Below are 25,649 nucleotides of genomic sequence, written 5' to 3' on the forward strand. Positions count from 1 at the left end.
GGCTGACCTCTGCTGGGCACTCAGCAAACTGCAACTAGGAAAAAAGATAAATTTATAGAGAAATGCAGTTATTTAGAAATGCGATATATGCCTCTGGTACACGACAAATGAATAATAATTTTTCATTTGTGGAGTGATTTTAAAAACTCATGTTTAAAAATTCTGAGTGAGTCGTTCAGAGGAGTCGTGATTCCCACAGCGAGGGCTGCAGTGCTCCGCACGCTGTGCAGATTTTTCAGTTTTCAAGTCTTTACAACCAATCAATATATTTCTAAAAAGCTTTTAATTTTGTAAAATTTTCACTTGATTTTTCAGATTTTGAACAGTAGATTTATTCAAGTAAAAGTACATTTTAATATACTTTTACTTTATATAAGTATTTCCATGTTTTGCAGAGACTGTATATTACTTGCACTCCATCCATCTATTTTCTGTTGCTTCTCTGGTCGGGGTCATGCAGAGACGCTCAGGCCTTCCGCTCCCCGCCACCTTCTCCAGCTCTTCCAGAGGGACACCGCAGAGACACAGCCTCTGCAGAACGTCTCTGTGGGTTGTCGTCCCAGTGGGGCCTCGCATACGAGGAGCCATTCAGCTTTACTTGCTTATTATTTGGCAGATTTTAAAACATAAATCTATTATTATATGATGATGTATTATTAGGGGAAACGGTGTCAGGTATTATATAAGTGACTGAACTGATATATACAGTAATCACTAATATCATGTTTAGGATCCTCCATGAGTACTTTCATAACTTTTGTTCTATTCTTCAACTACGATTATGACTATTACTTAAATAAAGTGATTAAATATTTCTGTCATCACATTTACAAACAGCTGTTCACCTAAAAACAAACTTCAGCTCTTCCATGAAAGTAAAACTTGTCCCAATGTTTTCTGCACGACTCTCCAATCTTTCAGCCCCTCAGCTTAGTTCTTGTTCCCTTGTGCAGCAGCCCAATGAAAACACTCATTTCAATGTGACTTTATGCAGTATGAAGAAATGTGTTGTGAAAAGATTTAAATACTTAATGGCTCATTTACATATTTAATCATCAGAAGAAAATTTGTGATAAAAAAAACTGATCATCTTAACCTGAGAGGTCTAGTTCCAGTTTTCAGCCCGTTCACCTGAGATTTAAAATAAACTACAAGGGAGGCAAGTGGGAGGTGTAATCAGGTGTAATCTGAGAGGCAGCTCACATTTTTCAAATCAATATCAGGGTTCTCACATTCTCGGGGATGATGATCGAGTTTGTCTTATCGTTACTGATGTTTAGAGATTTCATTGTGCACACACATCCTGACTGAATCTTCATGCATTAGAGAGAAAAACTTACCTGAGAAGGACTCACATCAACCTGTGCGTCTCCAGCGAGGAAAGAAGCAGCTAGTCGCTGAACCCTGAGTATTAATGCTCAGTCCTCACCCATAAACATGCTCAACATGTCAACACGTTTAATGAAACCAGGAGGTCACAGGGCAAGGTCAAAGGCAGCAGGGGTGTCCTAATTTCACTCCCCTGTGCTGGTCCAAGCAGCAGCTTTGCAGGAAGATTATTATCTTTACATCAGGCCTTGTTTAGGCAGCGTTACCCAGTACAATGTCACTACTTTCATTATGTATCATGAGTCTGACTGCATGTCAGATATGAACATTTCAGTGCTGCTCATACGATCGCCATCCATGCTCCTCTGAGCATCCAGACAGCAGCTTGTCAGATGTGTATGTGCTCGGCCGGGTTGTGTTGCAGAGGGAGCGTGTGTCGCTGCAGGGACGGCGCCGGGCTGCGAGCAGGAAGAACAAAGCTGCTTTCAGACCAGAGGCAGTTTGGATCGTCTGCAGCACAGCTCAGACTAGATTGAGTTACAGCACAGTCACCTCCAAATGTCCTCTCACCACTGTGTGTGTGTGTGGACGGGTTTAACGTCTTCATGGGGACCAAAGATGGATAGTTTACTATACTGTGGGGACAAACAGCCATCGCGGGGACCAAAACGCCAGTCCCTTCGAGTTTGAAGGCATTTTTAGACTCAAAATGTGGTTTTAGTGTCAGGATTACAATTAGGTTATGGTCAGGTTTAGGGTCAGGGTTAGGCATTCATTTTTGATGGTTAGGGTAAGCAGCTAGGGAAAGCATTATCAATGAGACGATACAAGGATATAAATACACACATGTGTGTGTGTGTTTAGAAACAGTGTAGCAAAAACAGTGGACAAATATTAACAAAAATATGATTGTACAACCTTTGTCTAATTAGACGTCACTGTGTGTGCTTTTAAACCAGAGTTAACATCGTCGTCGTTTTGCTTTTGCTGGTCTCTGCTCTCTTCCCTCCAGCCTCCACCTCCTCACTGTTCTTCACGCTGCACAGTGTTAGCTGACTAGCTAGCATTACCCAGAATGCTGTTCTGCAGTGTAATTTTGTAAATATCCTCTTAAAATTCAATTATTTGCTTCCAATCATCAGAACTGTGAATAGGCTGAAATAAAGTTCCCCACAAGGCTCTTGGTGGGAAAATTAACAATAATTAGTGATAATAGAAAAATTAATATTATGTACAAAACTATACCCATAAATGGTTGAAATAAGGAAAAAATGCTCTCGTCTCATTTTGTTCTAATGTTTCATACATTCTGACTTGAATTGCAGATGAATGGAGGTAAAGTGTGTTCTCTCCTACTCCCTACTGTGAGCCGTTACAGGATGTTCAGCTCTGAGTCAGCGGGCCTCACTTTGAGAACCTGCACTTTAAAACAACTAATGGGCCAATAACCAACAGTCTCCTTTCCAATGCTTCCTGTTTACTCCTCCAAGACTGTGAAATTATGACTGAATCAGTTACAAGACTGATTCACCTTAGCTTGTGCCAGCTTAGCATGTGACACAAGACTCGGGCCTACACCACACTGGCAGCGACGTGGTGACCAGAAAACATCAAATACATTCGGCTAGCTGATCGTCAGCTCCTCTAGCCTTCACTCATCCTTAGGCAAGACACTGAACCTTGAGTTTATCCCAAATCATTCATCAGAGTGTGTGTGAAAGTAGAATGAGACTTGTTTTCAGTTAAATTTATTTATACAGCGCCAAATCACAACAACAGTCGCCCCAAGGCACTTTATACTGTACGATAAAGACCAATAATCCAGGGAAAAGCCCAACAATCAAATGACCCCCTATGAGCAGCACTTTGGTGACAGTGGGAAGAAAAAACTCTTTTAACAGGAAGAAACCTCCAGCAGAACCAGGCTCAGGGAGGGGCGGGGCCATCTGAGCAAGGGGAGGACTACAGAACAAAGACACGCTTTAAGGAGGGCGAGTGACCAATGAGAGCACCAGACACTACTTGACATGTGACCTGACAGTAGATATATTAGAGGGTTACCTAGGCAACCTGGGATATGTGTACAGCCATCATCTTCAAAGTGATGAGTGAAAGGCTTCCAGTGTGAATGCAGTTTTATTTTAATCTTGACTTCGTCCATCTTGATGCTTTAAAAACAGAGTGAGGGATGCTTTGAGCTCAGTCACGGAGCATCACATCAGCCGATCAGCTTTATTCTGAATTAAACCAGAATTGAACTAAATGTTTCTACTGTCACGAACTCTCACAGCTGTGTGCCCAGTGCTAAAAGAAAAGGAGCTGTTGTCGAATAAAATTGCTTCATCTATAGAGCCGAGAGTGTCCGTCCACCGTCGATCACCACAGTCCCCGCATTAAGCCAGCAGTAGAGTTGGATGAGGTTTTCAAGCCTTTTATCTCTAAAGGATTTCTTTCACTGACTGGGAGGGAGGGGGACAAGGTTCCCTCACAATTTTAAGGGATACTTGTATCTGTGGCACGTTGTGTTATTATGCCTTTTTCCAACCAGTCATACTATGGTGCAGATTTGTTGGTGTGGGGAATTATGATGCACATGCCGCTTCACACAGTAACCCTACTTTCCCCCTTAGTATCAGGCACAGAGCAGGTGGGGGTGAAAGATCAGCTACCAGTCACGGGTGTTGATCTTATTCTTGGAAATGAATTCGCTGGGGGAAAGATGTTCCCTGCCACCCCTGAAGCTGCTGAAAACCCTGCTGCAGATGTTTTCGGTCATGCACCATCTGGGGCGGTGTCTCTGCAGTTTAGCATGTGTGGTTGCTCATGCACAGACCTTGGTGATGCAGTGGACATTTCCCATACATTCTTTAAAAGCCTAAAACTCTTGTCAAGCCTTTGCCTGGGAATAAGAATGAATCTGTGGCGTTTACTGGGATACCAAACAACTTGTGTCTAGCAGTAGACAAAGAGCAATTCAGTAGAGCTCAGCAGTCTGATTCTACCTTGTCTGCCTGCCTCTGTGCTGCAAGGCGGCGAGCACTTGGAATCCAACCCGTGTTATACTGATGATGCTGTATTGCTTGTTAGGCCTTGACCACGATCATTTAGGAATTAGGAGATCTTATGATAGAGTTTCCTGCTATTATTTTTGGCCAGGATTGAAAACTGAGGTTGTCAGATTCTGTCCATCATTTTATCCACGTCAAATGGGTCAAGCATTTCTTGAGTGGGAGAAATGTTAGATGGGGGAGTGTTATGATCCAGGTCATGATTTTGTGTTGTTGCTGCTCACCGCACCTGAGGGTGGCGTTGTTTGTTCTGTGCTTGTGTAAGTTTGCAGGTGGAGCCTGACCATTGGTAGAAGACTGAATGAGGCCGGCTATAAATTTGGACCTGTCCGGACTGGCGGCTCCGCCTACTTCCTGTTTCCAACAAGCTGTGTGTTTAGCCCCGTGTGTGGTGTGATTGAGTTTTCTTAGATAAGAAGAGCTAGGCTGCAGATATTGTAGATAGTGTAAAAAGATCTCTATTGTTGACCTGGTAGCTGTAGGGGCGGGAAGCCGTTTTCTTTGAGAAATGTTTCTCCTGTTAGGGAGACCGGTGGGAGGCCTGTATTTTCTTTTGGGTTTTCTCATTAAGTCAGTTCTGTTTAATGCCCACCCTGACGCTCGCTACCTTTTGAGTTTAATAAAACCGCTAGTCATTGTAAAACCGAGGCCGTGTTGTCCTACTGGAGCAGGGAGTGTGGGCTTTTTCTTTTTTTTTGGCTTTTCTTGTGTATTGCTCCAGCTCCTGCTAGGCCGGGGTGTACGAATGCACACAGGGAGAACAGACCACATTTATCTGGAATTATTGATGGAGAAGGAATATTCTCGAGTCACTGCTAACTTGTAAGTCTCTAATAAGTATAGTAGGTAACTTGAGTACAGCTCACCTGTGGCAAATAAGCAGTAATTTAATCGAACACTTTCATTGTTCGGAGATTGCTGACCGCAAACTCTTCATTGAAGGCTTAGTGTTTTTAAAGTAATGCAGGATGAGGGATTAATAGATGCTTTGTAAATATGACTTATGAGATAATAAACATTAGTAATTTAAAGGTGTTACTCACACCTTTAAGGCCTTTAAGCCTTAAATCAAAGTGGAGGTTTTCCTTTCCCCCCCTGTCATTTATGCGATGTTACAGTGGAAGATGTTTGCATTACAAATTACAGCACAGGCATCAGACTGCCCACACTCAGCTTTAACTACTCTTGGGTTTGTATGACACAAGAGAGAGGGGATATCCCTAATAAGGTCATCTCAGGTACAAAGGCTCCACCCACATTTTCAAATCTGTTGCATATGAGGGGCAGCCAATCAGAAGAAAAATGCCTTAAAAGGGAAATAAACAGCTTGTTTAACATAGAGGACAATCTGAGAGGCTTCCTCGAGGTCCAGCATGAGATAAATAAGGATTATTTTGAATTGTAATCATGCAAAGCCACACGAAGGTGTAAATGAGCAGGTCCATCTCAAAGAAAAAAATGCTCTGATCTTCTGCCTGAGCTCCAATCCAATCTGATGGATATAAAAAATGAAACATACAATCACAAAAATCAAAGTGAAAGACATTCTTCCGTGTACAGAGAATTTATACAGCAACTCACCGCTGATGTTAGTCTAGCTGCACCCCGTCACAGTTATCTTTAGATTCTCCCTGTCTACAAGTGCACAAAGGAGACAAAACAATCTTTTTAGATATAAAACCAACACAACCAAAATGACCTGTTTCCTGTGAACAGATCACCTGGACAACAGACATGACTTACCCAGCCTGAGCCTTTTTAGCTTGACGTGCTTCGTGCTCATCCCAGATTTTCTTGTAACAGTAGATCAGAACCGCAATGAGCCACAGCTGCAGCAACGTGACCAGCACGTACATCATTATCTCCGAGATCACATCAGCCAGCTCTCGATTGGCTGGGAAACAGGAACTGACAATGAAGCTTCAGAGAGAAGACTAACAGGGGCATATTTCTCCCATATTAGCTTCTCTTCTATCCGCCCAGCATGCATAGAGAAGAAGATCTTTTGTAACACTGCTTGGAACAACAATATTTTGTATAACTGAAGGATTTAAATCCATCCTCCTTACCTACAGTCACCACACTAAGCTCCACCTCCTTCTCCACAGTGACAAGCTCAGGAGACAGCGGCAGGAAGAGGGTACGGTGGAAGGTGCAGCGATACGTCCCAGTGTCATTGAAGGTGACGTTATTAACATACACGGTTCCCATCTGAATGTCATCATTTAGCGTCCCGTGCCATACCAGGCGGTGGCTGAAGTCTTCATGGAGGATGTCAGCTACAGGATGGTCATAGTGGAAAATCTGAGATAGGGAAAGAATTAAAAAACTGGGAATTTAGTTATACTTGTTCCCTCACTTATATCTGAATAGAACATAAAGAAATAGACACACATAAGCTGATCGGTGACAAGGTAGGCCTGCTCTATAACATCCCCTGCTTTATTGTCCTTTTGAGCTCTAATAGGAAACATATTGTACCAAATAAATATCACCATGTATTCAGTAGGACTTTAAACAAATGACTGAGACCAAAAACTCATCAGAGATGTGTCAGGGGTACACGTCATAATAAAAAAGTTTGAAGGGATACATGTGAGCTTACATGTATGGACCCTCACACGCTCCACCAATCAGTGATCAGTCATCTAAGGCAGCGGTTCCCGACCCCCAGCCAATGGACTGGTACCGGGCCGTGAGTCGTTTAGTACCGGGCCGTGAGAGTCGAGGCTCAGGTGTGAAATTTATGTTTTTCATGGTTTTTTATCGTTTTTATCATTAACTCGGTTTCTCTGGGTCTTTTCCTGTGTGTTATGAATAAATCTTCTTGTTTTGGCACCGCTAATCGTTTTATTTTGTGGTGTTCATCTGCGACACCTTAAAGGCCGGTCCGTGGTGCAAAAAAAGTTGGGGACCGCTGATCTAAGATGAACAAAGGTAGACACTGACAAATAAAACAGTTCATCTTCCCTCCCTCCATCCCTCATATATCCACCCATCCATCCATCCCTCATCCATTTTCCAACACGTATCCATGGTGGCAGCAGTTTACTGTGTAATTTATGCCGTGGTGTTTGTGTCTGTGGAGTTATTTGCCCACACAGAGTGGTGCAGGTTCTCCGGTGCAAACTCCATCCACACTGTGCTGGATGTGAGTGATGCTGTTATTCTGTAGAAAGTGGTCCAGAACAGTGTTGCTCTTTTTTATGTTTGTGTCAAGAAACAAGAAAAAACATCAACGATAAAAAGAAAAAAAATCCAGTGACGTTTTTGTTTGATGCTCCACTACCTGAGTCACTAGAGAACTTTGCTGAACTTACATGCCTGAACTCCTCCTCTCCCAGAGGCTTGAAATGCCAGTCTACGGTGGCTCGTGCAGGGACCTCCTCTCGTCTCTTACAGGAGATGCAGCCCAGCAGGAATCCTTCTCCCGCCACAGCCTCAGTCAGAGAATCCACCTCAGAACAGCCGGCATGGCACTGAGACACTGCAGAGAGAGGACAAGGGGAAGAAGAAGTAGGAGAAGAAATATAAAATAGAAGCAGACAGAGAGAAAATACAAGAGCAGAAATAAATCAGAACTTTGTGAATCTGTCGGCAGTCACAATTGTCAAGCAAGCAAAACTTTACTTAAACAAGAAGTAGAGAGACAAAGAATAAAACTAAAGGCAAAAATACCCAAAATAAAAGAGCTCATGTCTTTCCAGTTACACACACATATCACATAATTTAGCACACAGGCTGCAATAAGAAGAAAAAGCGACATAAATCATGTCATAACAGACCAAAATAGTTTTAATCGCCTGCACATGAAGATTACAGTCACACACGTATGAATAAAACACCTGCATGCACTCTGTTAGGTAGACCTACTGAACTGCTCGCTAACACAAACATCTAATCGTCCAATCATGTGGCAGGAACTAAATGCATTTACCATGTATGAAGACATGTTTGAGACGACCTGCTGAAGTTCAATCTCAGCATCAGAATGAAGACCAAAAAACTGGATTAATCTCTCGTATTTACAGAGAAACAGGAAACATCCAGGAGCCGCAGGAGGAGCCATTCTCTGCTGGAATACTTAGTTGATGTCATAGACCAGAGCAACTCCAAACAACAGAAACTCAAATAACCACTTGTTGGAACCAAGGTTTGCAGAAGAGCAGCAGAAGTCCACACCGGGTGTTCATCCTGTCAGCTAAGAACAGGAAGCTGAAGCTACAGTTCACACAATCTCCCCAAAACTGCACAACAGAAGACTGGAAAAATGTTTCCTGGTCTAATAACCAACCTACAGCAAATGTGTTATGCTGTCATTTTAATTTGGCCCCAAATCTCTGAGGAATGTTTTCATTACCTTGTTGAATCAGTGCCATAAAGAGTTACTGCAGTTCTGAAGCCAAAAGTACTAACAAAATGTACCTAATGATGTGTCCAGTCAGTGTTCATTTAGGCAAAAACAAACACTGTAATCATCAGACAGACAGTCGTAAAAGCTGAAAACTCTGGAGGTTAGACATGTTTTGCATGTAACATTAACTGTATGTGAGTAAAGCCCTCACATACACGAGTCATCAGACTGATTCAGCTCCAGGAAACTTTCATGCTGCACGTTGTCACTCTAAAAAACACATCTGTCCATGTTTCTTCTCTTCTTATCATCGAATCTGGAAATGTGTGCAAATGTCATTGAACAGATCATTGCTTGTATACAGAAAAACAAAACAGAGGCATCTTTCAGTCCTTCCGGATGCAAATGATGGATCGAACAGGAACAGCGTCTCTTTGAGGAAGCGTCCAGTCTGTTTCTGTCGTCCCCGCCCCAACTTCAACAACACACAGACGGAAAACACAGGTGTGCAGGTGTGACGGCTACTGGAAACAGCAATAAGTGAGTATTTTATTTCTAATTAAACTCGACATGTCAACACCAAGAAAAACACAGTGACTGCAGTTGGAGAAAAATGAGACAAAGGCTGAAAAGAAGGACAGCGGGCTACAGATAGATGCAGATATTCTTATATCATCTTTTGTAAATAAAGACACAGTAGAAATGAAATACAATGCAATGCAAAAAATAAGAAATAAAACAGGATTTGTTTATTTGTAAAATACAATAAACAAAAAAAGAAGAAACTAAAGAATAAATGTAACCAGTCACAGACAGTTATGAAGACAGTTATGCAACATTGTATCGAAAAGACCGCCGTGACTGTCAGACCACTGAATCTGATGATATTTGTCCAACAAACTAAATTCGTTAACTTTTTTAGTTTTATTGGGTTTATAGTCATTTTCAACTTCCCAGAATAAGAGAGCTTTACGGTCAAAGTAAAGGGTTTCCATGTATTAGAGCAAAACTTCAGCCACCAGCATTGATCGTTTCTCAGAGTTAAAAGTTAAAGTTGAAGAACAGGAAGGATTTTTTTGGACTTACCAAAAAGACTGAAGACAACTAACAAAGAAAAGTAGAGTCTCATCTCTGCGGGAGCCTCGGTCAAGCCTGCAGAGAAATATCGGTGTTGTCTGAGATTACATGTCTGCCTCTTGATTCCCAATGAATTTCATTTTCCACGTGAATCCAGACTTTGATTTTCCCATTGGTCCAACAGCTCAACAATCTTTAATTTCACTGAGGCAAAAAGAGAGCTTCAGAGCACAGGAAATGCTTCATTTATATCAAAAAGTTGAGTCTCTGTGTTTCAGGAGTTTTAAGTCTCCCGTGCTGTCCTGTCTGACTTTAAGGCAGCTAAATTTAGAGCGTGTGAATCCAGGAGAGTTGGGCATTACGAACGCTGAGAGCCAGCACGAAACCTGAGAAGATGAGACCTGAACCACAACCACAACGTGACCGCCACAGCAACACTACAGCCAAGTGTCCTCTGATTCAAACACTGACAAATCACAAGCCTGCAAAAGAGGAAAACTTTACATATAACTTCAGATACAGTGAAATTTGTTGTGGCCAAACAGACGTATATTCTTTCTCAGTGTGTACTACGATACACACAGTTTACTGTTCTGTGTTTCATGTTCGTTCTTTCCTGAAAGGAGCTGCAGGGCTGACATGCAAAATAACCACCATAGGATTTGTTAAACAAACAAAGTGGAAACAAAAGCAGCTCAGAGATTAAAGGGTAGCTCACAATCAGCTGCTTTCATTCATACAATAACTTCAGTAAAAAGTTCAACATTTTCCTTCATGGTTCAATATTTTTACAGACATAAACATTTACAAATGTTAAACATGACCACATAGGGAAGGCTCTTTGAGCCAAAAGGAACCACTGCACCAAAACTTTAACTGAGCATCTCCCACAATATGACCCTCGGTATTCACTCAAAGTGCAGTTTTCAAATTTTCTCCAGTAAAATATCAAAATCATCCAGGGGACCAATGCTTGTTGCTGTTCTCATGTGCCATCAACATTAAAATGATGCTATCTCTGAATCATAGACAGACTTTGCTAGTTTGATTGCAGGTTTTACCAGAACTTAGATGTGTTTTCCAGCTGTACTCACAGAAATCCATAAGGACGCCTCAGCAGAAATACAAAAACAACAACAACACGTTTGTGGCAACTTTAAGAAAAGAACTGCAGTTTCTATCAAAGCTTAGTCATCAGAAGTGTTGCACATTTAAAATAAACTCAGTGAGACAATGTATGTTAAAAGAAGACAAAAGTAAAAGTTTCACATTTAAAAAGTGAAATATTTAATGGGGGTCGGGGTAAACTCGACAGTATATAATGGTTTTACTGATCTGACTCGTTACAAGGTTAAAGATGTATTAAACGCATGAATAAAATACACAGGTGTACTCATAAGACAGCAGGCAAATAGGAAATAAAGAAAAAGTGAGAAAAGATCAAAAAGGAAACAAAGAACAGCAAAGGGACAGAGAAAACTGGGAGTGTTGAAAAAAAGAAAGATGGAGGAACAGAAAAAGAAAAGAAATAAACAACAAAGGGGGAAGTGAAGAAGAAAGACGAGTGAGAACTAAATAAGGAAACCGGGGAAATGTTAAAAATGAAGAAAATATCAAAAGGGAGAAGAACAAAAAAGATTTTTAAAAAGAGGGGGGAGAAGGAAGCAATGAAAAAATAAAAATTAAAGCAAGACGAGCGACAAACGAGGGAAGAAGAAAGAATAACAAAATAAGGAAAGATGCACAAGAAGAAAGGAGGAATTCAGCAGAAAAGGAAGGAAGACACAACAAAGGAAGCTAGGCCAGAGGAAGGAATGAAGGAAAGGAATGAATGAAAACAAGGACAGAGAGAAGATTGGAGGAAATAGAAAAGGCTGCACCAAAGAAAGGAAAGTTTGGCGTGAAGATAACCCATGAACCGAAATAAATCTGACAGCCGCGGATTAAGTGATTTAAAAATTATTAGTTTTTATGAAACATCATGTCCCAGTTCCTTTAAAAACGTGTTTCCTCTCCTCTTTTAGACACCACATCTCTTGTTCCTGCTTTAAATCCATCTGAATATTCCACACTGACTCTGACATCTTTCACACTTCCTGCCTGTCCTGTTTAGCGCTGTAAATTGCACTCATCAGCCTCTTTAAACCTGATTTCAAACCCGGCACTTCCCTCGTGTTCAGCCACTAAATGTAATATTCGGTTTGTCTTGATTTCTGCCATTGGAGAGTCTGACAGTCGGTCAATGCCTGCCACAGAAACAAGGCCACTCAAGTCAAGGCTGCCAAAGCAGACATCGACTGAAGGCCTCAACTTGCGTGCTGACAAAGACATTCACGTGGAGGATGCAGGCGGTGAGGTGGCGTGATGAATGTAGCGGGCTGGATTGTTTTTAAAGGGGAATGGCTCGTGATGCGTGAGGTGAACCTGAACACGTCCCTCTGTGAGGTCGTACAAATATTTGGAGAAAATAATTAAAATGTGAGCAGGCGGTGGGACACACGCCGTGTTTGTGTGCGTTTGTGTATTTTAGTTGATTTGGAGGTCAAGGATGTCGTCATGTGATGTAACTAGAGCGATAAGCGTCCTTACCTCTTTGCTCTTTTTTGGCCTTGTGTGTGTCTGTGATTGATAATGGCAGCAAAAATCAGGAGGGTTAAAGAAATTCCCAGAGCAGAACATACGGGAGGGGGGACTTCAAGGAAATGTTGACACATGATAAACCCCGTGTGTGTGTGAGTGTGTGTGCGTGCACCTCTGTGACCCAACACATGCGTACACACAGTGAGTGACACACCTCCTATCTCACTATGCTGGTGATGATTCTTTATTTTTAGCTCAGATCGAGTTTCCAGCCCCTCCTGCTCCGCATGGTTCAGCAGCCAGAAGTGCTCAACAACACAACTCCCTGTAACCTGGAGCGCAGCAGTTCCTGCATATGTGACTCGGAGCTCAGCAGCAGCAGCAGCAGCGCCCAGCGAGGCGTTGATTGCAGGAGGCGGAGGAACAAACACCCGAGATGCCTCGCAGAAGCTACGGAGAATCTGAAATTGCCAAGTCACTGTGATGCTTTGTCATCAGTTTGAGAGGATGCAGAGGCAGCTGCTGGCTCGGGATCAAAACTGACAGGTACGTTAGAGACAATTCAAAAGTGGTTGTGTAGTTAAAGACTAAAAAACTTCTTTATATGAGTTTTTCTCCTCAAAGGACTACAAATGTCTCTGTTTCATAACGTGGTTGAGCTGCTGAAGTGCAAGAACAGCTATGTAAATATGGACTTTTAGAAAGTCCGGTATAGTGACAGATCAATAAAATCTCAAATATAGGTTGTAAATATGATAAAGTTAAACTTTGCATGCAAAACACCTAAAACTGTAAAAACCTTGAGAGACACACAAATCGTTTCCACACAAACCACAACACACAGAGATTGATCTTATTTAGATGATCACTGAGCTCCTTTATTTGATTTTGGTTTTTCCAGTTTAAATGTGCTGTTTTTGTCTTGTATTTGTGACCTTGTTAAATTAGTTTGTCTGAGCATCGTATTTTTTATTTTATGGAGCTATTTGATAACTATTTAGCTGCTATTTAACACAGAAACTTCAAAACTTGGGGGATCAATAAAGTATATTGCATCTTCTTGTGACCCAATGATGTCACAATAATTAAAGCTTCTCTGTATGTCTGTACATGCCTGTACATTAACAGGTGCAGATTTCAATGGCGATTCTTGGGAAACATTAAAGATGTATATAACTATGACAGGTCGATTTTTCTTCAACAACAAATTCTTTTATTGCTACCAAAAATGAGAATTATGATTTCATGCCACCTCTGAATCTCTTTTTGCCTGCATGAATACCTCTGCCTGATGGAGGAGGCAGAAAAAACCCCACTGCAACTATGAGAAACCCTCAACTATTTTTTTTCTTCTCATGTGTAAGATCGCAAATTGATCTTAAACATTCTGCATTAGTCTTTTCATAAAATAATTTAAAACCTTACAGAATTCACTAAAACGATGAACCGAATAAGAAGAAACATCTACAGCTATGACTTCATCGCTATCAACTGAACTTGAACTGTACTTTAATGCAATACCACTTTCACTTTATACCAGAAGATGGAGCACAAAGTTGATGTACCCCGTTATTTAACCTAACAAGTAAAAAGGAATTTATTCAAATTCACAGGAAACGAGTTCAGGGCTATTTTCTTTTGAAATCCATCCATTCTCATTCCCAACACGTAACATACCAATGATTTGTTACATCCCGAGGCGTATCGTAGTAACGCGAAATGTAACCTTCCGCATCCCTATGGTACGATTGTGGATGGAATCCAACAGCGGTAACGCTCCAGCCGTCTATTCCAGCGCTAACACTAACCTTAACCATATCAGGTAGTGTGTTCCAAAGCGATTCATGATCAGAATGTAAAATAAATGTACATGTCTAGATTCACTCTCATACCTCCAAAAGCGTACTATCCCGATGATTTGTCACATAGCGTTGATATGTTATGTTTTAGGATGAGAACATGTTGCTTCTGAAAACGTTTCAAAATGCTGCCCCTTCTGGTGAAAGGTTTAGTTCATATTTGCAGATCTTAATTACACCAATTCTCATTAAGACATTACAGTCAAAATAAAGATTATGAGCATGAAAAATATGAATGAATCCACACTTAAACTGTTACTTTGTTTAAATGTTTAAGCAATATGAGCACAGACTGATAAATCCTGTCTCAGTAGTGATAATATTACACGGGAAAATGGAAAATAATTATTTCTTTCGAAAATGATACAGAATACCCGAGATTCTCACTGAATTTTGTTTTTTCTGTTACATAAATAATGTCCTGGGTGAGGTGTACATACGCCACAACTTACTTTATAATGTGGCTTCTTGACCTTTATTAAGATTAGATAAAAACTGTATTTTTTAATTCTGTAACTGTAAAGTGTAAACTGCTATGCCGTTCCTTTAAAATGGCATTTTAATATAATAAATGAATTTCAAACAAAACCTCGTCTACAGTTATGCATTTGCATTATTTGGGTTTGCTTTTATTCTCCACTGCAGACCAGGTGACCTGGTATACCTATCGCCCAAAGACTGCATCCTTCCTACAAATGATGCTTCTGCAAGCGGAAGCAGGTGAGATGTCAATCACACTCTTATTTCTTAAATGACTGTTATTCACTTAATAGGGACCCACGGACACGCAGTATTTCCAGCGCGTGGGGTTACTAGTTGTTGCAGTAGGCCTCTTTAAACACAAGAGGTCGCTATGCTCCTTTGCATCAGCGGTGGTTAAGATTTGCTCCCTTCAAACAAACTCTGAAATTAAGCCAAATCTTTGGATTTCCCACCGGGTCTGATACCTGCTGCCCAGAACCTCTGCTGTTGTGACATCACCGAATTTATTTTTACTTTATTTTTTTCTTGTCCTGGAAGTAAAAGAGCCTCCGCGTCATAGAGACCCAGCTGGAGGTGACAGAAGTGAATAATGCGAAGGTTAAAGCTGATGGAAGCTAAACTGAAAACCAGTTCTCAGCAGGTTTCGTTTGTTTGATGTAAACACTCTTCTTCTCGCCACACATCGTCAGGACAGTTATTTTCCTCGGATCGTACCACAAAGTTTGTCCGTGGGGGATTCGTTTCGTTTGGCTGTTAGATGTGTGTGTATGTGCACATACATCGAAAAATTCATTTAATCATAACATATAGACTTAAACATTTTTGTGTGTGTTTTGTGTGTTTATTTATGAAAAAGACAGCAGGAGTTGTGTTTTATTGATGAGGTTTAGCACAGCTCCCCCCCGCGCACTAAGCTGGTCGCCCTGGTCTCGTCCTTTTCACTTTTCGACAAAAAACGCTTTGTCTGTTACTTCAATAGCGAGTTAGTTTGGTTCCAGTGCTGAGCTAACTTTGGTCTTTATCTTTGAATTCATTTTAAGAACAGGGTGAGGGAGGGTGTGTTTTTAAAAAAGTGAAATGGAGGAGGCGTAAGTGGAACTTTCTGTGCTGCGAATAAAGTCTGAGCGGCATCATTGTCGTGGCCTTCAGAGCTCGGGTCTGTGTTTAAGGTTAGCTGGCTAAAGGGGCTAACAGTTAGCTGGAGCCGGCCGGCTGATGCCTCTCTGTGCATCCGAAGCATGTTGATGTGTTCCTGTGAGAAAGTGGATTTTAACATCACGTCCCGCACTGTGGCCCGGCTGGTTTTCGAGGCCGAACAGGATAACAGAAACGGAGGAAACTCGTCCAATGGGAGGTAGGACTTCTACGGACTTTTAAGGCTCTAAAAGTTTGTTGTTCTTGGTTCTTCTTTGCGCCTCGGTGGTCTTTCTTTGCGCTGCGGCTGTTTAACGGGTGGCAGGAGGTCGGAAATCTTTCAAGTGGTTATTTTCTGCACCGCGACGAACCGAGCAGCAGACTTTTGCACAGTTTAAACCGCAGAGCTAGTGCGTCTGACTCGGCTGTAGTCGGTGTGTTTGTTGGTGCAGTCGGAGGAGCTTCGTTTCACGACGGGGACAGATAAGGCTCGCTCGTGTGTGCACGGGGATCACGGTGGCTGGATTACTCTGGGCAAACAAGTCTGTGCCAAGATTGTTCTTGTTCAAACAGATCACATCAAATACTGTCAGACGTGCCGGGGCCCTAGCCTTGGAAGTTCACGCTTTGAAGGCAAACAATGGACACACACACACAGGTTATCGTAACACACGGAGTTATCAGAGTTATCGTAGCTTCGCGTTTGCTAATATTATTTTATTCAGTTTGCAGAGTGGATTTCCTCGTTTCACTGTTTGAAAATGTTATGATTATGTTTCATTGGTGTCAGTGTAGCTTTAGTGTTTTTGCTCTAATGCAGAGAGTATTTATGAGGATCATGATTTTAAGAAGTTCACAATAGTTATTACAAAAACATATAAACACACAGCAGTTTTGAAGGCAGGAGTGTTGACCTCCAAAATCTCTATAAACATCTGCACCAAAGCCTCACCAGGTGGGCTGTGATAACAAATTTAACCAAAGACTGAAACTAACACACATTCTGGGTTTTGCACAATGTCGTTTCAGTTTGTAAACACAAGAAACTTTAACAAAAAATGATGCACACGCAATTACAAAGTGATTCTCTGTTGGAGGACCCGTCTGCACTCTGTTTTCGGATAGTGTTGGCCTTGGCAGTGCCAGCTGGGCCTTGATACCAGCCACAGATTTTCCAAAGTTTGTGTTTGTGTCTCATACTGAAAAGAAGTGTGGGGTTGTTGCTGTTATTTCTGCCCATTTAGTAAACATAATTCTGCTTGAGGTATAAGTCAATTGAACCATATCGGAAAAAAGGTAGTTGAATGTTCCCTGGTGTATAACTTTTCTGACAAAAAAATTCAAATTTTTTTTCTCAATTTACAAGCTATCTTAGAAAACTGAAAGTTTACTATGAGTTGAGGCGTCTTTGAGGTATATAGGTGGTAGCTGTTATTAGCTATTTATTTTATGTTTCCACAGGATCCATTGAACAGTTATGGCTGCAGGATATAAAACTCCAGCATCTCTTAATGTTTCAAACCTAAAGCAAATAAAACTGAGCAGGGAGGGGGCATTGCGCTTGAAATCAACCCTTTTAAATCAACAGAGGCTCTTTCGGGGTTTTTGGATCTCTTGTTAATTCACAAATAAAACAACATTTACACCGATCAGTAATGTTTATCGGCTAATTTACCCCTATTTGGCTTGTTTGATCATAAAGGTTGCGTATCTGTTCTGGAGCAGCTGCGTTTTAAAAATTGGTCTCTTGAGGCTTTAATTAGTGGCTGTTATCTGAAAGCCCCAACATTCACCCAGTTTTGGCTATTTCAGAGTTTCTTGAAGGGAGAATTTCTTTAAATGATCCAAAAATAGTCAAACATAAATTAGCTCATTACAGATGAATTCTATTGATCAGTCTTCTGATAATCATTGCTGTCTGACAGAAATGTCTGTAATCAGTTAAACCATCACTTTAACAACTTGTATGTGAGGAAGCAGATTTATGATAGCTGTGGTCAGGTCCAGGCAGGCCAGCGTTTTGAACGCCAGGTTTCTGCTCTTGTTGCTCCTCAGGTGGCTCCTTCCAGACAGTGCTATGTTTTTCTCTGAGGCTCCTTATCTCAGGAAAGTCTGCCTAAACTCAAAAGAGTGAGACTTCTAAGCTGAACACAGAAGTGGGAGGATCGCAGAGCGTTTTAGCCTCTCGTTGCCAGCATATATGTACAGACTGGACAGCGGGAAGTGGATTGGTTGAAGAACTGAAACTGAGACTGCCAACAAGTTTTCTGCTGCGTATTTTTTCTCTGCAAGAAACCCTCAAACCTGTTCACTTGAGAGCTGTTTTGCCTTTTTTACCACTTCAGGAGAAGTTGACCAGCACCTTCAGAAGAAAATCTGTTAAATTCACAGGAAACATGGTGCGTAATCAATAAGTTGCTGTCTGTGGCCGACACGTGGTCGGTTTTAAATGCTCGTCCTTCTTGATGGCCTTGACTGAAAAGCTCAAAAGATGACGATGTCCCCTCCTGCAAGACCAGAGGGCATGACTCTGGCTCAGCCCATCCCCGTCCCAATGCTGACCGTCCTCCCGCCGTCCTCGGACACAGAGTCCTGGTCTTGTTCGCCTAGTCCCAGACCCCTGCGCTCCGACCGACCCCGTGGCTCCCACCGTAGTAGGACAAGAACCAAAAGGCGGAAACAGGAAGAGCAAGGCTGTGCTTATAAGCCGCAATGGGGCAAAACTCCACAAATCGTGATACAGTCGTCCACAGAGAGGGGAGCTGTTCAACATCGGAGTCCCTCGCCCTCTTTGGTTACTGAGATGGGGACAGCGAAGCAAGGTCGGGACAGTCCGTCACATGACCTCCTCATACCGCCGTCTCGCTCCTGGTCTCGTAGTCCGTCACCCAGCCGCCGCTCTCGTTGGTCCCTCAGGAGCCTGCTCAGCAGGGACTCTGACGGAGACCGCTGCAGGTTAGTGTGCTGGATTCAGTCAGTGATTTATTTGTTTTTATCTACAGTTTATCTGCTCCTCATGGCACAGGCCAAGCTCAAGCTTTTCTTTTTACCTTCAGTGATTCAAGTGAAGGTTCTTTCTTATCTCGCAGCACATAAAGTTCAGGAGGTCAGAACAGAGCGTCCGCACCGTGTTCAGCAGCCTCCTGGGTATTCTGTGCTTACCGCTGTGTAAAAACATCAGCCGATTTGCATTCAGGCCCGCTGAGACGGCGGTGACTCACACGAGCTGTGCAGCCTCTCATCTGTGCACATTTGGTGAGAGATAAGAAGCACATGACGCTCTCAGTCATATTTTTCTCTCTGAAACTACACGAGAGCAGCTATTTTGGATTAGGGTGAAGGTAATTACCTAAAGCTAGTGAGGACAGGATGAAAAGTTTTTCTTTCTTTTTTTATTTGTATGACATATAGCCAAAGTTCGTACAGTTAAGGAGGAGGAAAAAGAGAAGAACTGAGCTGTATATCCAGGGTTTTTCCTTTATATGTAAAAATAGGTGTGGGCCTTCTCGTAAAGCTTATTTGGGTGGCTGTAGCTCAGGTGGCAGAGCAGGTCAGCCACTAATCAGAAGGTCGGTGGTTCGATCCCAGGCTGCATCCTGGCTGCATGCCAAATATCCTTGGGCAAGATACTAACCCCGTGTTTGCCTACTGGTGGTGGTCAGAGGGCCCGGTGGCGCCTGTGTCCGGCAGCCTCACCTCTGTCAGTGCGCCCCAGGGCAGCTGTGGCTACAATGTAGCTTGCTATCGCCTGTGTGTGAATGGGTGGATGACTGAATGTAGTGTAAAGCGCTTTGGGGTCCTATGGACTAGAAAAGCGCTATATAAATGCAGGCCATTTAATATATGTGATATAATGTGCCACAAACAGGACTTTAATATCACCAACCATTCCCATGTTATTACCGTGTATCCATATAAATGGCCCACCCTGTACTTATCTAAGCAGCACTTTTTCCTCTGAAGAGATGAAGAGATTATGTTCACAAGTAAACCTGAGGATGCGTTATCTTGTGATGGTGGCATTACATTTCGTGTCAGTGAAACTGTTTCGTCAGGGTTTGGAGTCAGTCTCTGCGTGCAGCTGTGCAGCTCATTTCAACATCTGTGCATTAACTCTTTATAACTATTTTTTTGAACAGTAATAAAATATATATATATATTGCACATCAGGTCATCTTACATATTAAGCCAGCATATTCTGCTTTAGCTCTTTTGCACACATCTGTTTCAATCTCCATATTTTTGCCTCTTTTTCTGTCATCATTTATTTATTTGTACTATTTGTATTTATATGTTTTATTCTATATATTAATCGGCATCTGTGGGTGGACAGCACAAGAATTTCATTGCACAGAGAAATGCCTTTTTCTCTTGTGACGCATGACAATAAACACTTTGAATCTTGAATCTCTAACCTGTCAGAAACCAGCTGCAGCACATTCGACTGAAGCAAGTCGGGTCCGGTGTGCTTCTGCAAAGCTTGATATTACTTAGGCAAGCTCCTTTTTCATGATTCTGTATTTAAATGTTCAATCATAGCTTTAAATATATTTTGATTAAAGAGTTGTCATCTCACCTTTCTACAATTTATTTAAAAAAAAAAAGCTCAAGGAAAGTTTGTGTTTAAGCTGAAAGTAAATGAAGTTTCCTTTTTTATTCTTTAAGAAAATAACAATTTTGTGTCTCCAGGCAAATAAACATTTCATAACTGCAGGGTTGTTTTTTTTATTGTTTTTACCTTTACTGCATTACAAAGGATTCTGTGTGTAACAGCGTCTGAACCTCACCTAAAGAAAGCTGTGTCCTGGGTGTGATTGTGCTTTATGTTTTAACATGTTTAGTAGTTTGATTCCACGCAGAAGCTCATTAGTCCACCACTGCTCTCTGCATGTGGCTGCTGTGCTGTGCCTCTGTTCCCGCGGAGTTTCCCACTGGTTGTTTTTCCTCTTCTCTGCGTAAAAACCATAATCAGTGCTGTGGCAATGGCTCTAAGAAAATGCTATAAATGATTGTTCAGAGTTTGAACAGAATTATGCGGGTGGGGGTTAAAGTTCACAGCCTCTTCTTCCTGGAATCTCCCAGAGGAGCAGAAAGGGTCAGATCTGGTTACTCCAGGTTCAAGTAAAATTTAAACCGTTTATAAAGGGATGAGCTTGTTTGGGCAGTGTGATTGATTAAGGATGTATTTGTAATTTAGTTACAGGACAACTTTAAAATGATGAATTATGAGAGGAAATGTACTTTTCACCTTTATAGACCAACAACAATATAGCCTTATGATGCCAAAATAACTGGAGATATGATTCCTGTACCTCGTGACAGAATCTACATAATTCTCTATTTATTTTCCTCCCAATTTCTAATTATATGTATTTATTTATAGCTGAAAAGCTTTTATGCGACACATGTCTAAGAAATCCTCCCGTTTTGACTAAAAACTCATTACAACACAACTTCTTTTATTAACATGGGAGTGTTTTTATCTTAGCTTTTCTTTCCTCCCACATACCATACCAGTCATTTGTTTTTGCAGATTACCTGTTAAAATCCTGATTGAGTCCAAGTATGCTATGATGTCAAATTTAAAAAAACAAAAACCTAGAAGCAGTCAGATGGCAGGATCGCAGTGATAAAGCAAAGACTGTACCCTGTATTTAAACATCAACATCACTGCTCCAGATGACCTGAGAGGATGGTGTGACTTTGAGGACAGAACCCGGGTTATGTAAACTGTAAACAAAGAAAATGAGACCACCTCTGAAGGAAAAGCGGAGCTGAGTCAGGCACAAGGACCAGAGGCGGGTTCCTGCACTCTTTATCTGTTCCTCGGAATGATGACATCACCTCCAGCCAATGGGAGCGAGTTCCTGGTCTGATGATGTCATGTGAGCCCAATCAGATGAGGGATGTGTGGATCACTGCAGTGGGCTTCTGAGGGCATGCACATGAACAGCTGTGCCCTTGTCCTCTTCATCAGCGCCTCCTTTTATTGACCTACTTATATTGTTCTGCAGCATATTAATGATTTTTAATGTTCACAGCTGACCCGGCCAGCGAGGATTAGGGAGGGTTTTTTAATGGTGAAAGCAAATGTTTGTGGAGCTTAAATGGAAAAGAAAACATTTGGTTTAAATAATGTTTGGTGAAACTGGGGCTGCACAGGTTTCAGAGTTGTCACAACATTTGCATGTTTCCCACAGATTTGTAGTTTATTCAGGTTGGGATGTGTCTGCAGTGAGTTGTCAAATAGGGCTGCCACGATTAGTCGACTAGTCACGATTACGTCGACTATCAAAATCGTCGACGACTGATTTAATAGTCAACGCGTCGTTTGAAGCTTTGTAAGATCACAAAAGACGCAGGAATAAGTAGCAGGATTTAAGAGTGTAATAACGGACTGAAACAGAAGATGGCAGCACTGCATGTACAAGGATGCCAGCTGCCGTTAAACCCCGAAGAAGAAGAAGTAGCTCCGTCCCAGAATTCATAGCGCAGCCCAGCTCTGTTGTCAACAATGGCGGCAGCTAGTTAGTTTTTATATTACTCTTATTATTCTTTCTGGGTCACAAAATAAACGTTTAACATATTTTCATGGAGAATGTAGCTGTGTAAACCTCAAATATCTGCTCAGTTTATCAAGACACCACATATTTTCAAAAGCGCTCCGACGTTTTCGGAGACGTCTGTTACCCACTAGCTCGATAGCGAGCCGGGGGCTAGGTCACTAGAGCCGTGAGAACACCGGACTCCCGGCAAATCGTTTTCAAACCCACTGCCGTCACTTAGCTTAAAATGTTATTGTTTGGCTTTTTTTTAGTATTTTATTTGTTCCTGAGTAAATCGGTTTGACTGAGATTAAAGTTATAGTTTTTACACAGCTGAATAAACGTCAAGCAGACAGCTGATTATCAGAAGTGTGAGATGCTCGAGAGTTTACTCCGGTGTCCTGTTATATTTTAGATAGCAAGGAGTTTATTAAACTTCACCGAAACAATCTGCAAACTTCATTAAACTTTAATAAACTATCATCTTGTCTTTATTTTTAATTAGCACAGACCTGAAACACTTAAAGCTGTAAGCTAATGATAGTTATATAAGAGCAGATGCTGCTGGTGCAATAAGCTGTACGCTGTATGTCCAATGGATGATGATCTGATTAGTCGACTAATCGCAAAAATAATCGGTGACTAGTCGACTATCAAAATAATCGTTTGTGGCAGCCCTATTGTCAAATATCACGTTGAATTATCAAATCAGATTGATAATGGAGCACCATGATGTGAACTGACACTGAGGAAAAACAGCAGCATGACTGAGAACAGTTTTCTTGGACTAAACTGTGACTCAGCTGTTCGAGATGTAAGATTTAATAATAGAATAGAATCATAAATGTAAATTAAATAAATTTAAAATATGAAATATCTGAAATAATACATATAATGTCTAATAATAATAACACAAAAGATGCTCTATATTATGAAGTGGACCCTTCAGTAATACAACAGAAAAAAACCCAACAATCATATGACCCGCTGTGACCAAGCACTTTGGCAACAGTGGGAAGGAAAAACTCCCTTTTAACAGGAAGAACCCTCCGGCAGAACCAGGCTCAGGGAGGGGCGGGTCTGATGGACCACCACTTTAAAGCTGTTCTTGTCTTCTGGTGTTGTTTTGCAGAGGACACAGTCTGAGGTTTGTTGTGTCAATGTTTTATGTGTAGAGTAATCAGTACAAGAGTGCACTCCATCAGTTTCATTTCATGGTGTAGGTTAAAGTTCAGCAGCTCTGTTTCCTCTTCGTACAAGTGCGTACATGCTCGTTCTAAGAGAGGAGTCATATACTAACATGATGTTCAGCCCTATAATGTGAGCATAATCACTCGCTGTATGGTATTAACTGATAATAACACGTGACCCATGTTAGTCACCGTATGAGTGCAGCTCTTCTGGATCACACTGCGTATATTCATTTGTTGCTGGTTTTAGGAATTGTTTTAGAGTTACTCACTTTTACTGGGCAGGACCTCATGTCAACTTTAACCAGCATTAGTAGTAATCAGTGAGGCTGCTGACTGACATTTGGAATAAAACAATACATGTGTGGTGTCTTTGAGCAAGAGGAATCTTTGCTTCTGTAATTGACATCGTATTTATTTAAACAGGAAAGGGGAGCAGAACTCATTCATAAGCAATGCTGCTTCAGTGCTGATGATTTATATATCGGACTGTGTCGTCATATGAAGTAATAACTGTCATTGTTCTAATATTTTTCCATGCAAATGTATTAGAAATGTTTTCTTTAATGTTTTTTAATGACATGTCAGAATCTTTTATTTGCTCTATGCTAATTTCCCACCATGAGGCATAGTGGGCTTCATCTTTTAGACCCAGAAGCCATGTCTGTGTTTTATTCGGTCTGTGTTGTTAACTACTAGCATGCCTGCCGTTTTGCCATTAGCGTAGCTTTAGCCACTATCAAGCTTCCTCCCCATTTGCGTTGATGGGTTGGGCTTCTTGTTTCCTTAGAAACAGACATTTAAAGACCTGCATGTTGAATCCATAATTCTAGATTTACCCTGAATGTCAGCTGCATGGAGGGCTTAATGTATATAGGTTAAGTGCTCTGTGAATGTGGTTTGTAGTCTAAAGTGCTGTGAGTCAGTAAGAAGAGCAGTATGAAAATGCCAGTCTTCTTGCAGCTTGACTGAAAGGCTTTTATCCATAGCTGTAGCCTCATTATAACTATATGTGGCTGCAGTATAGCGGGGGAAATACTGCATGCATGTCAGTGAAATGAAGTCATGCACAATCATGGTGCTAATACTTCAGCAGAGATGATTGTGATGTTTACCTGTTACTATACCTTCACTGCATGAAACAAAGGAAATAACATCACTGATGGGGAGAAAAATGCTGACTACTGGCCCTGATAATCGCACTGTCACTGCTTTAACCTGGAGTTGTTAATTAGCTTTTGCAGTTGTATTCTTTGGTTTGTGTTACAGCATGTACCCTCACAGGCTCTGAGGTTTAAAGTAAGCAGCTCTTTGTTTGGCTGCTCTTTTACGGTGCATTCATCTGGCCTTACACATTACCCGCTTGGTGCATGAGACTCTGACATGAGTATGAGCCATCTGTGGGTGAACCTCAGAAAAGCAGATTACACACAGGGAGACAGAATAGTGGAAATGTGGGCCTAGCTCAGGCCAGTGTGGATTATGATGTGGACTGTAATCCAGAGGGATGGACAGAGAGCCTGAGGGTTAAAGGATTGGGTGGGCTCTGGACTTTGGCCAGGTGGACTCACTACAGGCAGACGTGGCCTCTGTACTGTCAAAGCTAGCCACATTGGAGTCGTGTTTGTAGCTTTACAAGATGCTATACTTGAACACATTAATAGGTAATGACCCACAAACTAACAAACCTTGAGGTTAGCTCCAAAAGTGACCATCCCCATGGACTCATGTGTGAAAATACAGTACAGCCTGCTTCAGAGCAAAGCAGTTTTTCTCTTTGTGGATAGTTTCCCTCCTCATAACTGGACACAAGGTGAGTTATTAACCTGCACAAAGTCAGCGCGCCTGTTTTGCTGAGTGAGATCCTAGGGCTTTAGCAGGCTGTGACTTGGTACTAATTTGCAGATATATTTGCTCATGTGATGCACGCGTGCACTTTATGGATGGCGCTTGTTAACAAAGCTTGCTAATATGAGCTGAAATTGGAATATTTAATCTGTGTTCTATATGCAGAACTAAGCCCTTATTAC

General features: G+C 41.6%; 2 protein-coding genes across 3 annotated transcripts in view; one reads left to right on the forward strand and one right to left on the reverse strand.

The window, feature by feature from the left end:
* Window positions 1-3,160: 3,160 nt before the first annotated feature.
* LOC308405782 (sodium channel regulatory subunit beta-1) lies at window positions 3,161-10,116 on the reverse strand. Its single transcript, XM_080896526.1, has 6 exons — window positions 9,838-10,116; window positions 7,718-7,884; window positions 6,467-6,701; window positions 6,141-6,291; window positions 5,979-6,032; window positions 3,161-5,889 (listed from the first exon to the last, which is right to left on the reverse strand). The coding sequence occupies exons 1-5, from the start codon at window positions 9,878-9,880 to the stop codon at window positions 5,987-5,989; spliced, it is 642 nt and encodes a 213-aa protein (XP_080752652.1). The 5' UTR covers window positions 9,881-10,116; the 3' UTR covers window positions 3,161-5,889; window positions 5,979-5,986.
* A 5,577-nt stretch (window positions 10,117-15,693) lies between these two features.
* Window positions 15,694-25,649, forward strand: part of gramd1a (GRAM domain containing 1A) — a 40,784-nt gene continuing 30,828 nt past the window's right edge. Inside the window, exon 1 of one of the 2 annotated variants that reach the window (XM_080896052.1) lies at window positions 15,694-16,104. In XM_080896052.1, coding sequence (XP_080752178.1) covers window positions 15,989-16,104 — 116 coding nt within the window. In that variant the 5' untranslated portion in view covers window positions 15,694-15,988. Of the gene's footprint in view, window positions 16,105-18,007; window positions 18,840-25,649 lie in introns of those variants that run through there. The other variant, XM_080896051.1, reaches the window with a different exon arrangement.

Source organism: Rhamphochromis sp. 'chilingali' (assembly GCF_963969265.1).
Source record: "Rhamphochromis sp. 'chilingali' genome assembly, chromosome: 11".
In the NCBI taxonomy this organism is placed as follows: domain Eukaryota; kingdom Metazoa; phylum Chordata; class Actinopteri; order Cichliformes; family Cichlidae; genus Rhamphochromis; species Rhamphochromis sp. 'chilingali'.

Coding starts and splice junctions, on each gene's coding strand:
- LOC308405782 (XM_080896526.1), bottom strand. CDS start 9,880: ATGAGACTCTACTTTTCTTTGTTAGTTGTCTTCAGTCTTTTTG. Junction 6,702..7,717: donor GAGAGGAGGAGTTCAGGCAT/GTAAGTTCAGCA, acceptor TCCCTATCTCAG/ATTTTCCACTATGACCATCC. Junction 6,033..6,140: donor GCTAAAAAGGCTCAGGCTGG/GTAAGTCATGTC, acceptor GTGCACTTGTAG/ACAGGGAGAATCTAAAGATA.